Raw genomic sequence first — 18,532 nt, 5'->3', positions numbered from 1 at the left:
CGGGAACTCCAAAGCGCCTTATTTAGCTCTTGAGAGACCAAGATAGCACCTGGGTCATACAACCAGTTGGGCCTCATTTGTAGAGTGGGAGTGGATGGAGGAAGTAAGCAAGATTCATTGTGCCATCCTCTTTGGGAACCAGAGCCTCTGGCAAGTAAAAGGTTTTGCTTTATTCACAAATCAACAGATTCTGACTCATTTCAAACCTTTTCCTCAGGACAAAGGAATTGTATCTGCCACAGCTCAGTGATCAGTTTGGGTGGACCAGGGAACAGCTGGAGCCCAGTGAGCAAGCTCTTGGACGTAGTGAAACAATTACTCCATATGCCAGGAACATGACCACATGCGGCACTAGATGACGACCAAACAGAACTGAGTCACACTGAGAGCAAAAATAAGGTAATGTAAAGCAGTGACTTGTATTTGTTTCTATCACCAACTGTGCAGCAGTCCTTTTGTACTGATTTTGTTGATTGCCATCAATTCTATGCCAGCCGTGTTTTCCCCAGCTCGTGATTTTATTTCAACATCATCCAGAACCACTCATTTCTCTCGCTCTCACTGCCAAAGACCGAGTCCAGATTTTCATCACCTCAGCCCGAATGACTGCAACCAGCTCCTTCCTTAATCTTTTTCCTTCCAAGTTTTCTCTCTTCAGTATGATTTAGCTTGTTAACTCCTTGTAGACCATCTTTTCTAAAACGCGTCACTCCACTGCGCAAAAAACTAGAATGACTTCATTTGTATTGGTCACCCAGTCAAACCCAAGCTCGGTCTGGCATTCCAATAGATGTGCAAAGCACATTCATTTCTCTTCTTCCTTCTTCCTCATTACCTCCGTTTGTAATGTATTTCCTACTCTTTCCCTTTTAAGATTATTTTAAAGAACTATGAACATCTATTATACACAAGGTATTATTCAAATTCCTTATTTACTCTAATTCAGAAGCTTTTCTCAATCCCTGGCTTTTCAGAACTCTACAACACCTATACCACAAAATTATTGTACACTCATATTTTTCCTGATAATTTTGTGCCTATAATCTTTGAACTCTCAACCTATTTAACTCCCCAAGGTCAGAGATTACTCCTTATACTTCAATTCAGGAAAGGAAATTAATATTTATTGAATGCCTTCTTTGTGTCAGTCACTGTAAAATGTGTCCAACATTTGTTATCTGCAATTTCTCTGTATCCACTTTTCCTTGTATGTGTGCTTTCCCTTCATTGTTTCCGTATTTCCCTGCCAGACTGCCCCAGTGCCTGATGCCAAATAACACCGACTCAAGTAAGAAGCAGATTTACTTGTGTTTTGGGACAACGATGGTAGAATTTCCACCGGTAATTTCTACTTGGGCTGCAGCCTCCTGCCTTGCTTCTGGGATTCCCTCTCTCTTCGACATTTTCTCCCTTCCTCTTTAGCCCCTTCTAAATAATTCTGTTTTATGCAAAACATTTAAGCTATTTCTTTGACTCATTACCAATGCCGTAAAAAGGTCTCATCTTCAAAAATAAGCACACACATTAGTGGGGGCATTCTAAAACCAAGGTATTTCTCTCTCTCAGAGTTATTCTGCGAGTTTTAGTTATTTAAAAATATGTATATATCATACACACATTTTCTTGTTTCATCCTCTCAACAACTCATTTCATGGTCTTTCATGTAAGATAGGAATTTGGGGTTCAGTTACTGGTATTATAAACCTGATTTTTTGGATTCAGAAAATGAAATTATTTAGTGATAAAATACATTCTGTCCTTTTTCTAAATTTTTTGGTTAGAGAATTGGTCAGATGCATTTGAATCATTTCCTATGTGAAATTCAATGCTTATACACAAGAGAACATAGTTGGATATTTGAAAATTATAACTTCTTATGACTAATTCTCATATTCCTTTAGATATTACTGTATGAGTCTGAGTTCAATCTAGTTGGAGAAACCACAGAGTAATTTGAACAAGTAAATTTTAATATAAATAATTATTAACTACGATGGGATTGGAGTAACAGAGCATTAGCTAAGAAGAAGTAAAAAGAACCCTAAAGAATATCGAAATAGCAGACATAGGAAGCAGCCACTTCCCTTGTGGCTGAGATAGGGCACCCAAGGCCGATTCAGACCTTATTGGATAGGGCAACTGCAGGTTACTGGAAGCAAGGAAGTTGCCATGGTGCCACCAGAACTTGCCGGAAGTCTGTCTACCTTTTGGAGCATGCTAGAAATGTGCTCTCTAGGGACCAGGGAAAGCTGTTCAAGGGGAGGTGTCTTACTGGAGGTGCTCTACACAAAACTGCCTGGGAATATGCGGTTGCTGGTCACTGAGTGCTGTGGGCTGCCATTCAAGACCCTGGTGCTGGAGAAAGCCATGTGTACTGCAGGAGCTGGATGCTAGAGAAGCCACTCAGGCTGCCGCTGCCGAAGCCTGAACCAGGAAACAAAACTGTTTCTTTCTGCACTGCCTCTCCAGCACCCTCTACAGGCAAACTTTAATGTCATGCCCACAGGCAAAGCAAAAATGTTTAAAGGGCCCAGATGCATCTTTAGGGAGCAGATAAAAAGGTTGAATTTGGAGATCAAAAGCAATAAATTGATAATTGTCACTGTTATTTTCTGATATTCCAGGGACTAAAAATGTTAGTATGGATATTCACAAAAATACCCCACCTCCCAGTGCACACTTCCAAGGTGGAAAAACCCTTTGTGGTTCAGGCATCCATCAAGCCTAGGATAATGAAGGGAGAAAAAGAAATGAACACAGTAAAACAATACTAATTTACATTAAAAGGAAGAGACTGGGAGAAGGAGTAGGGAAGATAAAAAGTAATACAGGATGATATAGGGAGGTAATTTTGAGGAGTTTTGAAAAGAGAAAAAGAGGTGGTGAAGTAGTTCTCATGCATAATGTTTTTGTTCTCATGTATAATGTATAATGTTCTCATGTATAATGTGTTTCTTTGGGAAACAGAGTTTAAAAGATTTGAAGATATTTTTATAATATGCAATTTCCATTGGGATTTTTTTTTGCATGCCAGAAAAAATATTTAAATTAATTTTTAATTAGTCTGGCTGTTGATGTTAGGTTTCTTGTAATACAACTTCATGCTGAGAGAAGCTATAAACAGAGCCAGCTATATTTGGGTTACACTGACCATAACATTTTAAAGCCTTGTGAGTCCATCAGATTTTTAAACATTCAGATTTTTTTCCTTTTACACACCAAGAATAAACATAACAGAACTTAGTCTAATATCCTGCACATAAATATTTATTAAAGTATTATTTCTACATTTATTATTTCCAGTTAGGTTAGTCCTGATACTGTGTGGCAATCTTTTTCTCTGTTTCTAATTAGTCAGTTTGCCTTCATCAAAGCATGTTTAAAAATCTTTACTACTTTCTTTATGTCCCCAATGTCCATCCTCAAATCCCAAACCCAACTCAGCAGATAGCCTAGTGATTGATGCCAGTAGAATAATTCCATCAGCCTCCTACTTCTGTACCTTTAAGCTGTATCTTTTATTCATATTTATGTTTCTCCTGCTTTAGAAGCAGCAGCAACTATCCTTCCACCAAACTTAGTCTTTCCTGTGCTCTTGGTTTCATCCTCTTTCTTCTCCCCCACATTTTGTTTCAACAATTATGTCCTCATCTCTCCCTCTTGAATCTTGACTCTCTCCTTGTTTCTTGACTCTAACTCCTTGGCCTGTACACAGGCTTGAAACTTTGGATTCCCTTTCAAAATTTTTCCCCCATCTCTTTCCTTCTTTTGATTTATTTTTTTTACAATTCCCATTTAAAGATCATGTATGCTTATTACATCCATTTCTTCACCTCCCCAAATTCACTCTCTTTTGAAGAATATCTACCAAGCTCACTTGGTATAGGTCAGTTTTCCTTAGCCCAAACACATAGTGCAGTCAAATTGAGCACTCATTTCAAAGCTTTCTAAAGAACATTTTTTAAGTATCCTAATCATTGGATATTGTGATTAAAGATGTACATGGCATCAACTATCCATCCCTCCATCCACCACCTTGGTTCCAGAGCAAACTATGATTGTCTAGGCATTCTTTTCTTCACACTGTTTATGAGGTAATGACCTTACCTGGGCCAGAAGATGACTCTGCTGGGCCAGTTGCTAAGGCCTTTGTCTTGCAGAATGTTGGAAAAATAGGATTGTGTCTCAAGTCATCTTTTGAACAGGATGGATATGATCAGAGCACAGGCATCTTACAATTTTCCTGCTGTGTCTAGCTTCATTCAGAGAAGTTCTGACCTCTCCCCATGACTGTTACATCAAAAGTTGACATCTTCTTTCATCAGTCTAGTCCTTTTTCAAACCGTTACAGAGGAGTTGAATCTTTTTAATACTATTTTATAATTACTTAGGTAGATAAAATGATGTTTTTAAATTAAATGTTATGTTATCTACAAAACTCTCATCATTTGTTCTGGTCATTTTAGCGTGATAAAAATCCTTACATCTTAGTGAATTAAGATCATTTCCATGCCTGTTAAGAGATTCAGAATGAAAGAACTAACAATCCAACAATTCATTCATCCTATGTGCGTACAATAAAATACAAGCACTCATTAAAACAAGCAGAAGGCAGAGTTTGAAGGAAATATTTAAGCTGAAAAAATGCTCATCTTTGGTTCATTATTATTTTATATATATATATATAACTGAATTAAACATTTAAATTTCTTTCATAAATGTCAAAATAATGTCCAGTTTTTAAATTAGTATGTAAAAATTAATATATTTCATCAAATATATTCAACTTAAATAGTGGTTCAAATGTATTCTAACAACTGCATGGTTAAATATTACTTCCTATAAACAGTCTGTTCCTCTTCTCACCTAGAATGTGGCCTTTAATTTGGATTTTAACTTATAAACTAATAGGGCTCAGCACTATCTAATGTCATCCTCAAATGAGATGCTTATGAGATGATTAATTTCCTGTGAAGAGGGACTTGGTAATACTCTGTGTAGAAAATATCTAAAAATTTTAAAGAATATCTGCAATGCTTTGCTTTCCATATATATTTCATATTTTATAACGTATGATCTGAAAAAAAAAGTTTAGAGATTTAGAAACAAATAAAAAACCACCACCATTTGTGCTGGACATAAATTACTGTTTATATGCTACAGTGGAATCTGTCTCTCTCTCTCTCTCTCTTATCATGCAATTGCTGGCCTGCTCAGTATAACATTATTATATTATTATTTTTTAAATTTGTATACAATTTTAAAGGTTACTTTCTATTTACAGTTATTACAAAATATTGGCTATATTCCCCGTGTTGTACAATATATCCTTAAGCCTCTCTTACACCCAATAGTTTGTACCTCCCACTCCCCCACCCCTATATTCCACCCCCATCTGCTGCTGGTAACCAGTAGTTTGTTCTCTATAGCTGTAAGTCTGCTTCTTTTTTGTTATATGCACTAGTTTGTTGTATTTTTTGTATTCCACATATAAGTGATATCATAGTGTATTTGTCATTCTCTGTCTGACTTATTTCATTTAGCATAATGCCCTCCAAGTCCATCCATATTGCTGCAAATGGCAAAATTTCATTCTTTTTTATAGCTGAGTAGTATTCCATAGTATATATATACACCACATCTTCTTTATCCATTCCTCTGTTGATGGACACTTAGGTTGCTTCCATTATTATATTCTTCTTGAAGATGAAGACAGACTCTAATTAAAATTGTATCTACATGACAGACCTATTTAAGTCCTACAGCCACTTAATAAAAAAGTGTTGATCTTTCTATTTATATTGATACCTATCTTTGTATTGCACCTATAGAAGATCTGAACATTAAATCCTTCCTCTAGCTACACTGCATAGCATATTCATAGCAATCATGTTTCACCACAGCTACTACTTACTTCTTGAGATAAGCCCTCTAGGCTAAACATTGAGTGTTTATAATACTCATAATCAAACATAGGTCTAAAATTTACTATTATTAAGCTATACCCACAGCTGTGCTTCTAATACTGCTTCTGCTTTTCTGGAAACTCTTACTAACATATTCTATACATATATTATATTGGGAAATTACGCAAGAAACCAAATGCATTTGACAACTACTGGGTGTGTTTCATGCAGTATCCAAAGTCTCATGACAGTTCCTCAAGGCTGTTATTAACTTCCTATAGTCTCAGAGAGATTAAATAACTCAAGTCACAAAGCTGGTGGGGATCCAAGCCCAAGTTTGTCTCACTTCATGCTCTCCCCATAAAAACAAAGATATAAAATTGTATATCTAGTACGACTAATTAAGGAGAAATTCACAAACTGAAAAAAGACAAGCATTCACTTCAAATTAACTTCATAACTCTTAGAAGAAAATAAAATAATTTTCTTGTTTTTTCTTTATTGCTATGATTCATGTAGTTGTTTACCAGATTCTGGAAATGAGCACTTTGTTATGCTCAGGGTGCGTGAACATTACTTTCCAGGGATGTGCTCTCCGTTCTAGTTCTGAAAACATGAACTATGCTAGATGCTGGGAAGTGACACATGGATTTTGTCTTTGAAAAACAAAGGATGTCTGCTGAAGAGGTGGCAAAGAAGGACTTATACCTCTGTGGAAAGGCATCAGGGTGAGAAAGGATCAGGGTGACCAGAAAATTCTGTAGCAAGAATATTTGGTAGGAAATATCAGTAACACCCAATAAGCAATTTACTTTGGGGCTGAACATTGCTAATTTTCTCACTTCCTGTAGTTCTTTCCCATTAGCACCTAAAAGTGTTCAAGTCTCTCACAGCTTAAAAGCAACGACAACAAGAAACACCAAATCAATCCTCTTTGGCTTTGGGTTCAACCAATTGAAAACAATGCCAGAAGCCTTCCTTTCCCTAAGCCTTCCTTTCCTGCTCTGATATAGGGACTATTAAATTGCAGGGAGGAAAATATTCACCTCTCTTATAGCGTTTTTCACTTTCAACAATTGCTTGTGACTTGCACTGATCATCCTGTGGAAAACCATTTCTTACCCATTTTTGTGTTGCCTCAATGCCTTATATTCAAAATATCGGTATAAACTATAAGTTACTGTATCTTAATTTCATATGGTCTGAAATGATTTCAGATTTTTGGTAGTAAGCCTTTACATTTCTTATGCCCAAGGTTGGCCAATGATCTATTGGCTTGGAAATGCTTGTTGTTGTAAAATTTCCTGACCCCTTTGGGCCTTTCAAACCTGCCTTAAGGCGCATGACTCCAGCCAGTGTACCTGTTCTGTGAGACCCCTGCAATGCCCTTCAGCAAATAGGAGCTACCTTCAAATGTGTAATGTATTCAGTAGATATTTAGCCCACAGCTGATATTACCACAAATCACTAAACAGGGTCTCCATATGAAAGGAGCCAGGGAGCCAGAAGCATGAACTATGAGAATGCTAGCGTTGTAAGGAAACGTTGATACCATTTAATACAATCTCTGATTTTCCAGGAAAGCAAACACAAGCCCTGTGAAGTGAGGTTGCTCAGTCACCCAACTAATAGAAGGTTTTGTGGGTACTGAAACTCAGGCATCTAACAGGGTGTCTACCTGTCATGAGCATATTCTGTTAAATGACCTTAAAATGTCATGAGTATTAAACTGTTCATTAACAATCGAAACGTTAGAATGATTACTATTGTTTTTGAATGCATCGTAGTTTGAGTTCTCAAGTACAATTGCATATTAAGTTTTATGCTACTTGAAACATGTATTTCAAACCTTTTCAGTAGAAATAATACCTCTTTATTGAAAAAAATTACTAGAAAACATAGATGAAAAAACCCTGATATTTGCTGACACCTTAAAAACAGTCTACATATGTTACGGTAGTATATTTAGCTATTTTATGCATTTGGTTTCTTGCATAATTTCCAAAATGTTCTAGAAGACAGCAATACTTTAAATGGAGTCAGCTGGAGTTTTAAAAAGTATTTTAAGAAAACCACAATCATCTGTCCTCTTGACAGAATGTTCTAGAAGACAGCAATACTTTAAATGGAGTCAGCTGGATTTTTAAAAAGTATTTTAAGGAAACCACAATCATCTTCTGTCCTGTTGCATTCTGAAGAGCTCTGACTGGTTAATATTCATCTTTGCTTAGGTCTTAATCAAAAGATTCAAATCTACTGTTAGATTGAATTTAATTAATCCAAAAACCACAGAAGAATTTACTTTTCACTCCCTCCAACATTTTGTTTCTCCTTAGTCATAGGAGGTAACTTTCTCTGGAGCAGACCATCTGTGAGACGGGGTAAGTGTGGGTTAAAATGGTCAGCTGTGGTTCTGTCTTTATCATGTGGTTCTTCCATGACAAAAGAGGCTGTTTATTTGCTGGGAGAATGTTCTGTTGTACTGGGCCCTGTGTCTATCTCCAAATGATCACACTTAGTTCAGGAATGCTGACAACGTCCCAGACACAGAGAGGTTACTCTTCTGCTTAGGACTAGGGAGTGGTAGAGGTAGGCATTTTCTATTTATTCTCCAATGATCCAGCATCTGCTGCCTGCTCAACCCTGTATGAACCCTGGACATCTCCACTGACACAGGAAATCTTCTGTGTATTCATAACTAGTCTAGGATTTAGCCTCCATTCTTGTTAGGTAATTTTTGAGCACAGTGTTATGTTCATGGAGGGAAAGCTGTGGAAGTAAGCCTTGACCTGCCTGATGGCTGCTTCTCAATAATACCTTGCCTTTCATGGTGCTTCATATTTTTCAAAGTGCTTTCATATATACACACATATGACTTAATCACAAAAACTGGGAAGCAGAATTCTAAGAAGGCCTCCAAGATCTCCGCCTGCAGTGTATATTCCCTGAAAATTCCCCCGACCTTGAGTGTGGGCGGGACCTGTGAGTATGATGGGATTACAGTTAAGACTGCCTTAGCGGAGTTGAGAGAGTCTCCTGCTGGCCGTGAAGAAGCAAAGAGCTGTGAGAGGCCCCGTGAGCAGGCCACGTGGTGAGGGTGCCCGTGGAGCTTAGAATGATCCCCAGTAGACAGCTAGCAAGAAAACAGGAATCCTAGTCTTCAGCTGCAAGGAGGTGACAGCCAGCAAACTGAAAGAGCTTGGAAGTGATTCTTCCCCCAGTGTATCTGGATGAGAACATCATCTGGCTGACGTCCTGATTTCGGCCTTCTGAGACACTGAGCAGAGGACCCCGCCTTGACCTCTGGCCTACAGAACATATGCAATAATAAATGGGTGTTGTTTTAAGCCACTAAATTTGTGGTAATTTGTTATGAAGCAATAGAAAGCTAATAAAAGCAAAGGCAGATAATACCATAACCATTTCACCAACAAGGAGACTAATTCAGAAAGATGAACGGATTTGCTTAATTTTATTCTTAAAATTAGTGACAGGACTGAGATTAGTACCTCAGATCCACATTTATACCTGAGCATTCTTTCCACTGTACTATAATGCTCCACACTAATGAGTTTTACTGGTAGCTTTTCTTTACCTCTGCCCACTAACAAGGTAGAAATTGAAAGTATAAGATATTGTCTTCTTGCATACAGCTCAACACAGAGTAAAGCAATGATTTTTATTAATTCTCACATCAGTTCCGTAGTATAATGAAAACAATCATCAAAATCATGTTAAATGTTAAGTTGATAATATTTTAAAAGAATCTTGAATCAAATGTCAATCTTCATCACTAAACAAACAATATTCTGAATAGTTAAGATCGGGAAATGTTATTGGTAATTCTACCCACTTTTTGTATTGTTTCCTAGGTAAATTATTTTTGAAAACGACTACAAAATTCTTTATTTTGAGACAAGGCAAATCTAGGCCTTTGTGCACCATCATCGTTCCCCAAGCCTGGAAAACAAAAGAGAGAACAAGAGGAAAAATTAAATGCACATTCATGGACTCCCCTGGTGGCACAGTGGTTAAGAATCCACCTACCAATGCAGGACACACAGGTTCGATACCTGGTCTCAGAAGATCCCACATGCCCTGTGAGCCAACTACTGAGCCCGCGAGCCACAACTACTGAAGCCCGCGCACCTAGAGCCTGTGCTCCGCAACAAGAGAAGCCACCGCAATGAGAAGCCCGCACACTGCAACGAAGAGTAGCCCTCCCCCATGCACAGCAACGAAGACCCAATGCAGCCAAAGATAAATATATAATTTTTTTTTAAGAAAAGCACATTCAGTTAAGAATTCCTCTCGGCCAAAGTAAAATTAAGCCCACAGCAATTTACTTACTTGGCCACATTCTTTGCAGATTATCTCTCCATTTGTTTGATAGTCAGCAAACTTTGTTTGCAGTGCTTTGTTTCCTCTCACAATGTACAGTTTCCTAAAATTATCAAGGAATCAGAATCACCCCTGAGAATTCACACAGGACCAGTATGCAGCACATGGTACGCATTGCTGGGCTTGCCACTTGTCCACATGCGTGCACCAGCCAGCACCTCATCCCTTCTTCCAGATCAGCAGGCACCTCTCAAGGGGTATGTGGCCTTTTGTAGCTTCTTTCAAGTCTGCTGATTACTTTAACTAGACTTAAGTTGTTCAAGAAGTTGAGAACAAATATGAGCATTCATAAACTGATGTGCCTTGGATGAAAGTGGCTTTCACTTCTCCTTTCCTGCCCCAGTGCATATATTTGAAAACTGTACACGAAATAGGGTTTATAATTTGGGGGCTGAGAAAGGAAAGTTCTGAAAAATAATGAATCTCATTTGTACTATTTTGGAAGAACATTTACAGTACAACCTGCTTCATCCCTTATAAAGAAATTTAAAATTAAGTCTTCCTGGACTTACTTGAACTCTGGTGTCATATTGACATGGTGCATCTTTTCAATTACGTGGATATCTTCTCCAGAGCAGGCTAGCACACTACAGTTTTTACAGAGAAAACTTATTAATGATGGGTTGTCCTTGAATTGCTTTGCAATACTTCTCTTGATTTTCATTTTCTTTTCCAATATACTTTGCATCTGTAATTCCAAAATCTGCATCAAGAAAAGAATATTCAATGTGGTCTTTTTCATCGTTTCACTGAAGTAAGTCTCCTGGAATTCAGAGATCTTAGACAGTTATGAAAATGTACACTTGACTCATGAAATTCTATACTTGGTCTAGAAATAGAAGTAATGAGGTGATGGCCCCCAAAGAACTTAGTATAGAATCTTCTCCTGTAATCACAGAAATATGGAATCCTCAGGTGTTCAGAACACAGCCCATTCCATTTTAGAAAAGTTCTGTTGTGAGAAAGTCTTTGGCAATATTAAAAAAAAAAAAAAATCTCTCTAAGCCCCACCTCCGTTAGTTTTAATTCTGTCTCATAAAATAAGTCTAATTTTTCTTCCACATGGAGTCTCTTTAAAGAACTAAACACTGTTACTTCATCACCCTTAGTCGTTTCTTATCCATGATAAGCCCCCGGTTTCTTTCATTTTTCTTCATATGTTGTAATTTCCAGACTCTTAGCTATCTTTATCTCCTCCATACATTTGTGACAGAAAATACTAGTTTCCCACTCAGCAGCCATTCTTCATAGGAACAGAACTATAATTTTATTCTGAGTGGAAATATGCCAGCTAAATGAGGACATTTCCAAGCCAGTGGCCTTTGAGACGTAAGAAGATGTTGAGTGAAATTTCCAGGAAAGTTCCTTAAGTATCAGATAGTTGGCATGGGCACTGTTGCCTTTTCCATCTTGCTCTTCCTTCCTTCTTAGAGTGAACATGCAGCAGCTGAAATTCTAAAAGCTTTGACCTTGAGAATGGAAGCCAAATAATAAAAGGGCAGAGAAGAGAGAGAGAGGAGTTTTGGCTTCCTCATGACGTCATGGAGCGATTGTATGGGTCTAGATTGCCCACTGCCCACATTCTTTATATGAGAGAATAAGTCCTTAAATTTTTCTATCCCCCATTCTGTGGCTAGTAGAGAAATGTATCAATATTTCATAACAGAGAAAATATAGGTTGTGAGAGATATAAAACCTGAGGTAGGGACTGGCCATTTCTCATACCTATACAATTTCACAATAGAAAACCTAGTTCTCAAATAATTTACCTCCAAACTAAACCTCTCAGGGATGACAAATTTATATTAAGTTGTGGAGGAAGCCATTGTTTTCCTTAAGATCGAAGGAAAGTTTTCAGTAAAAGTAAACTACCAGTGCTGAGGAGCAAAGCTGAATGGCCCATCTCTTTGGCTCTCGCCTCTGTGTTTTAGACCTTGATTTGAGGCAGCCATATTTAGCACAGAAAAGAGAACAAAACCTTGCAAGTGAGCCTGCAGGCTATGACATAGTTTAATCAGACAAGTATGAAGACTAATTTCCCATGTAAATTATAACAATGTAATGAATTGAAGTATTCTGTTCTTTAAAAGTTTAATTAGGTTGTTCTTGCAAGCTATTTACAGGTCAGGGAGCTGGTGCAAAGATGATTTGGCATACAGGAACAGATACATGTGGGCAATTAAGAAACAACTATGAGCTTGACAGAAAAAAAGGCAGCAAAACCGAGGTCAGTGTTTGGAAATGTAATCAGGACACCGGAAACCAAAAGAGTAGCTCTAAACTAGTAAAGAATATGAAACAATTAGAGGGGCAAAAAGAGGAAATAAATCGTAGCAAATATATGGGAGGCACAGCTATGATCAAAGCCCAAATAAAATGTAAAAATGTGGCAAATGTTGTTGGGTGAAGGCCAGGGAACATGTTTAACACCTTCAACTTGCTCCCAGAAGTCTGATTTGATTGAAGAAGCTTTTGGTTATGTATAAACTCAGTATAGGACATGGAAAATAAACCTCCCCTTATGTGTCAACTCTCACCATTGATTAGTGGTTGCCTGAAAGTTGTGTTGAGGAAGTTCTTAAATCAGAAGAAAGGAGTGCTTTGACCTGGTGGCAATGGGTGCTGGGGGCTTTGTACAGAGTAGTGGTGGCATATACCCCACGCCATTGCCATCCCTTCTCTGGGGTTGTCTACCTGGAGTAGTTTCAGGAGAGTAGGTCTCTTAGCCAAAGGAGACCTAAAAATATAGTCCATTCCAGGGCCCCCAAAGGGACTGGGTCTCTTTCTAGAGATTATCTGGAAAAATGTGACTCATAAACTCCAGAGATGGTTCTAGAGTTTATACAGAACAACAAGTCTTGAAATATCAACCTTTGAAAACATCCCACTTGACTGATTTATTTAGGACTTTAAATGTAAAACAATAACTTTCCAGGGGTATTATATGGCCACAAATGTTTGATCTGACGCCACAAAATGTTTGGTTTGCCTTATATTTAAAGGGGTTTTAAAATATAAATTCATGTAGAAACCTGGCCAGGAAACCTTGGAGTTGGTTATAGCAATGCACACCAATTTGAAAGCATCCCTTTTGTGAAACTCTATTTAGGGTAGAGCCAATTCCAATGTTAAGAAACTAACATTCACACCCATATGCAAGGGTGTGAATTTTCTTCTAAATGGATTGTTTGCTATTATAGTAGTTACAGTCTTTAATTCAGTGGTATGGGGGATTTCCTGAAATATTGTAGAACTACATTCTTCCTTCACTGCATTCCTCTCACAACTCAAATGACTCCATGTTAGTAAACTGAGATGCAGCTAGATGATATATGATGTATTTTCTTACCATTCAGGGCTAGCCTCAATGTCTCTCCCTCTAAGAAGCCTTTCCCAAACACCAAACCTAAAGTGCTCATCTAGAAGCTTGTTTCACATTGTCCTGTTCTAATTCTCCAGCTCTTCTTTCCATTCGATGTATAAGTTGCCTTATTTCTGTTTATTGTTTCCCCTCCTCAAATCTCACCATGTACGTACTCGAATATAAGTTTCATGCAGCAGGGGTCTATCTGCGTTGCTTGCCGCTATGGTCTGTTTCTACAATGTTGCCTGACACACAGTAGGCAGTTCACAGATATTTCTGGAATGAAAAAATTGTGCCTGTACCGATTAGACCCGACCAAAATGACCAGGTGTGGTTGAACGAGTGAGTTGCACTAGTCTTTCTGGATTAGGGACAACCTAAATTTATATTATCAAAGTTTATAGAACGGCTCCCTGACAATTTCTGCCCACCATGGATCTTGATTCTTTGTATGTGAATCTGGACTCAGCACAGCTCATCAAACTGGAATTTATAATTCAGCACAGTTTCTGTCTGGAGACTTAGCCACAGAGATATCAATGGTAACCACAGGCAGCCATTTTCAAGGGAAAACCAAAATTCAGAGCTGGCCCAAAACAATACCTTACGAGCATACTCCTCTGGTTTCATATTTTGAACACGGTCTATAGCTTTATACATCATTTTCTCTCGGAAATCATTAACTGTCTCACGTTCAATAACTCCTGAGCCTCTTTGGGCAACCAGGACGTAGGTGCTCTCGTCAGCTCTGGCTCGACCACGACTCTGAGAACAGAAAGAAATCAAGTCAATGAAGGACTATGCCTTGCTGTGAATGCTCCCATTTTTGTCCTGGAATGATATTCACTGCTCAGTCTCCCAGTCCTCCAATGATCCCTCTATTCTCTGTAAAGTTAATTATTTTTCATTCTTTATTAGTCGGCTATTTCAAACTCAAAATGCACCTTAATGCAGAAAAAATGTTCTAGAATGAGGGTGGTTAAGTCCCCACACCAGCCCTCAAAAGCCTCAATAACACAAGACTGTCCTGTCCCACCTTTCTGTTCCCCGGGGCACCCCTCTCAAACCCTGTGAACCATCATCAGTGGTTTGGGCTGGGGAAGTCCCACTGCCCCCCACCTTGCAGGAGGGATGAATGGGGAGAAGGGCATCTCTGACCTTGCCACCAGACCTGTGGAGAATGCTGCCCTATTCCTGGCATCCTACCTTCAACGTTGAGCACGTATTTCCATGAAAACATGCTCAACATGGTGATACATTTCTATAGTCTTCTGTATAAAGTGATAATATTTAGGTACATTTTCAGTAAAAGAAAATGTTATGGCCTTGCCCAGGAACCTCACTATCAACTCTAATATCATCCTCATGAAAAATGCATTCTGAGTAGTGAGGCACTGAATAACACATGGACCCCTGAAATCCAAGTATTTCTTAATTTGGTGGCTGTCTGGTTATCTGGTTGATTTCTATTTTCGTAGGAAAACATATATTTTTAAAACTATGTGTGCTGTTTTACTAAAAGAAAACAAAACAAGAACACAAAATCAAAAATTAACATAATTGAGGTATTTGAATGTACCTGGACCATGGCTATTTCGTTAGTGACGAGACCATAACGGATAACGATATTACATTCTTTAATATCCAGACCTTCTTCTGCCACTGTGGTAGCGATAAGCAGATTTATTTTTCCCGTGCGAAATTTACTAATGACTTCTTTTTGTTCATTCTGAAGAAACATTTTAGTAAATTAAATGTTGTAACACTAAACACATTAAAATCTTCTAATTAGGAAAAGAAATATTAAATTGCAACTGGTCAGTGTAAATTAAAGAATTAAATCATACACGGATTTGCTGCCATCTGTTTTTGGCATTGAACAAAGACGTGATGGTGAGACAACATTTGATTTCCAATCTGGGATTACTATACAATGACAAAAATATTTCCATCCTCCAGTCTGGAGGTGGGAAGGCCATCATTTATGCCAAGGAAATAAATTGATGGGTGACTTGGGAGGAAGAAAGGAGATGCTTTCAGTTGAGAAGAGGATACAGCAATGAGAAACTAAAATAGGCTTTGCTTTTTACTATTGATACATTAATTTCAGACTCTTTAACAGAGGATAAGATGCAGTGACAGTTTTAAAGATATAGCTGGATTTTGAGTCACAGAGAAAATACACACGGTATACTGCATTTGGTCATTTTAAGAGACATTCAAGCAAAAAAAAAAAAGAAAGAAACATTCCTGGAAGAAACTGAAAACATTGGCTGCCTCCAGTGAGGGGAGCTGGGAGACTGGAGGACAGTGGTACATCCTGTACCTTATTAATTTTGAAAGAGGTAAATATTGTACCTTATTAATTTTGAAAGAGGTAAATATATTATCTGTTCAAAAGGATATAAATAAAAATGAAAGATGTTATTAAAAACATAATTAAAACAGCTATATTTGTGGAAAAATCTGAATTTTGAAAGTTAATGTAGGTAAAGAAATCAAATATGCACTCTGGCCCTTGCATAGGAGGAATGATTGAGCATAATTCTAGCTCGACGTGGCCAGTAGAGTTTTATTTTCATAACCATTCTTATCAAAGCTGTTGGTCCAGTGGCCTTTGGTGCACATTCACCCTATCTTTTGCCCCCAAACATTAAACAAAAATACACCTGTCAGACAAACGTATGTTCTCCTATTCCCATCCCTTTCTTTTCAGAGGCAGCATGTCAGGTGTCTTTATTTGACTCCTAACTGCTGGAGAATCCTGCAGAAAGATCGCTCTCCAGTCTTCTCTGATAATTTCTCCTTCTTGCACTCATATCCACTGATAAAAACTTACATGTTTTTGGATTTTAGCAGATGTTTTTGCCTTCATTCACAGGAGTAACTTTAAAAAGGAAAATTTCAGACACAGTGTCAGACCCTCAAATCATATCACATAGATGCTTAACTCCTCTTCCAATGAGTCCAGCTCAGTTTACAGGTGAGGATGTGGGGAGTGAGGAAGGGGGCATGTTCTAAATTTTGGCATGCAGCCACCAAGTCTGAAATGGATAAGGAGCAAAAACTAGCTTTGAATGCATACCTTCCATTTGTACCCCATCTCTTTTCAAAGAGGAGCTGAGGCCACATAAAATCAAAGTCTTAACACTAAAGCTAATAGAATAAAAACTTAAAAACAGGACCAAAAATGAAAGCGTATAGGTATATTACTTGCAAGGATTAACACATAGGCTGAGAAAATGAACTTCAATTTTACCTGTGAGTTTCCTGGAAGCTAGGGCAAAAAGGGAAACATATTAAGTAAACCAGCTCTCATCATAAAAAAGGATGTAAACTCCTTACCCAACAAGGAGTTTGTTTTTTGAAAGAAAACAGTGCATTCTCTGGCATAAACTTTAGAGGCAACTTTAACATGAGTACATGTAGAGAGTATACTGAGAGTTATGGTAAACAATTTCAAGAATGACTATTTTTCAGCAAACATTAAAACAGATTTAATTTGCTCCAGTGGACCAAATGATGATGAGCATAACAGAACTGAAGTGTCCCCTTGTCCAGCAAGACTGAGGACCAATGTGACTTCAGAACATTTTACTCTAACAAGCTATCCTGGTTTCACCCATGCTTATAATCTCTATGACTGTCTTTTTTTCTCTCCCAAGTGTTTTTTTAATACTGTGCACAAAAGTAGTATAATGAATTGAAAACAAAACAAAACAAATCTTAAAAAGGAAAAGAAAATCTCTCATAGTCCCAAATCTCTAACACATCAAATGTCTTAATTTTTCCAAATTCCCTTAAAGATCTCATTCTATGCAAACATATTTTACATAATTCTAATTATAATGCACACATTTTTGTGGGAATTTGATTTTTCCACTTGATATTATATTGCAATTGTTTTCCCATTTTGTTACTAAGTTTAAATGTCAATCATTTTTTGCAAAGGAAACTCAATCTAGAAAGTTCCTCCAAGACTGTGGAAAAAATGATTCCTAGAACAACGGTTAGCCTATCAAATACCACAGATTGATTGCTATTAAACAATCTTCTTTCAAGAACAAGTGTTTCATTCCATTAAAGTATTGGTGGGTTGGTGGGAAGATTGATGAACAAAAGACTACAACTAAACTGGGAAGGGAAATAACGGCATAAGGAAAAAAAATCCAAAAGGATGTTTTCACCTGTGTCATGGGCTTGAACTCACTGCTGTGTCCAGCTCCAATCAGATGGTGGGCTTTGACTCCTACTTCTGCAAATTTTTCATTTTCAGTAATCCACTGGGAAAGGGCGTATGCACTTTGTCGTGTTTTTGTGAAAATTATTCCTCGTGCTGATTCCTCGGCCCTTGTATATTGTTCCATTATGGTGTTTCTCAATTTGGTCAGCTTTTCATTTTCATGTTCTGGGTTTACAGCCAGCTTTTTCAACATTTTCTTATTTTCTTTAAGAAATAATTAGTTTATTTATTTTCTTTTTTATTGAAGTATACTTGATTTACAATGTTGTGTTAGTTTCGGGTGTACGGTAAAGTGATTCAGTTATATATACGTAAGTATTATATATATTCTTTTTCAGATTCTTTTCCATTATGGTTTATTACAAGATATTGAATATGATATTACAAGATATTGAATATAGTTCCCTGTGATACACTGTAGGACCTTGTCACTCATCTATTTTATAAATAGTAGTTTGTATCTGCTCATCCCAAACTCCCAATTTATCCCTCTCCCACTACCTTTCCCCTTTGGTAACCATAAGTTTGTTTTCTATGTCTGTGAGTCTGTTTCTGTTTTATAAATAAGTTCCTTTGTAGCATATTTGAGATTCCACATATAAGTGGTATCATATAATT

The 18,532-nt window shown here is 37.5% G+C and overlaps 1 protein-coding gene across 1 annotated transcript in view; it reads right to left on the bottom strand.

Annotated features, from left to right (window-relative positions):
• Positions 1 to 9,376: 9,376 nt before the first annotated feature.
• Positions 9,377 to 18,532, bottom strand: part of IFIH1 (interferon induced with helicase C domain 1) — a gene marked incomplete at its 5' end in the record, with an annotated part of 55,707 nt that continues 46,551 nt past the window's right edge. Inside the window, 6 exons of the mRNA XM_082658811.1 lie at positions 9,377 to 9,866; positions 10,257 to 10,350; positions 10,820 to 11,010; positions 14,275 to 14,436; positions 15,251 to 15,400; positions 17,859 to 18,118. Of these exons, the coding sequence (XP_082514937.1) occupies positions 9,687 to 9,866; positions 10,257 to 10,350; positions 10,820 to 11,010; positions 14,275 to 14,436; positions 15,251 to 15,400; positions 17,859 to 18,118 (1,037 nt within the window). The 3' untranslated portion in view covers positions 9,377 to 9,686. The remainder of the gene's footprint in view (positions 9,867 to 10,256; positions 10,351 to 10,819; positions 11,011 to 14,274; positions 14,437 to 15,250; positions 15,401 to 17,858; positions 18,119 to 18,532) is intronic.

The sequence above is a fragment of the Grampus griseus genome (genome assembly GCF_964374135.1).
Source record: "Grampus griseus genome assembly, chromosome: 7".
In the NCBI taxonomy this organism is placed as follows: domain Eukaryota; kingdom Metazoa; phylum Chordata; class Mammalia; order Artiodactyla; family Delphinidae; genus Grampus; species Grampus griseus.
The sequence above is the reverse complement of the archived record's forward strand: the minus strand, read 5'-3'. Positions and strand labels throughout refer to the sequence as shown.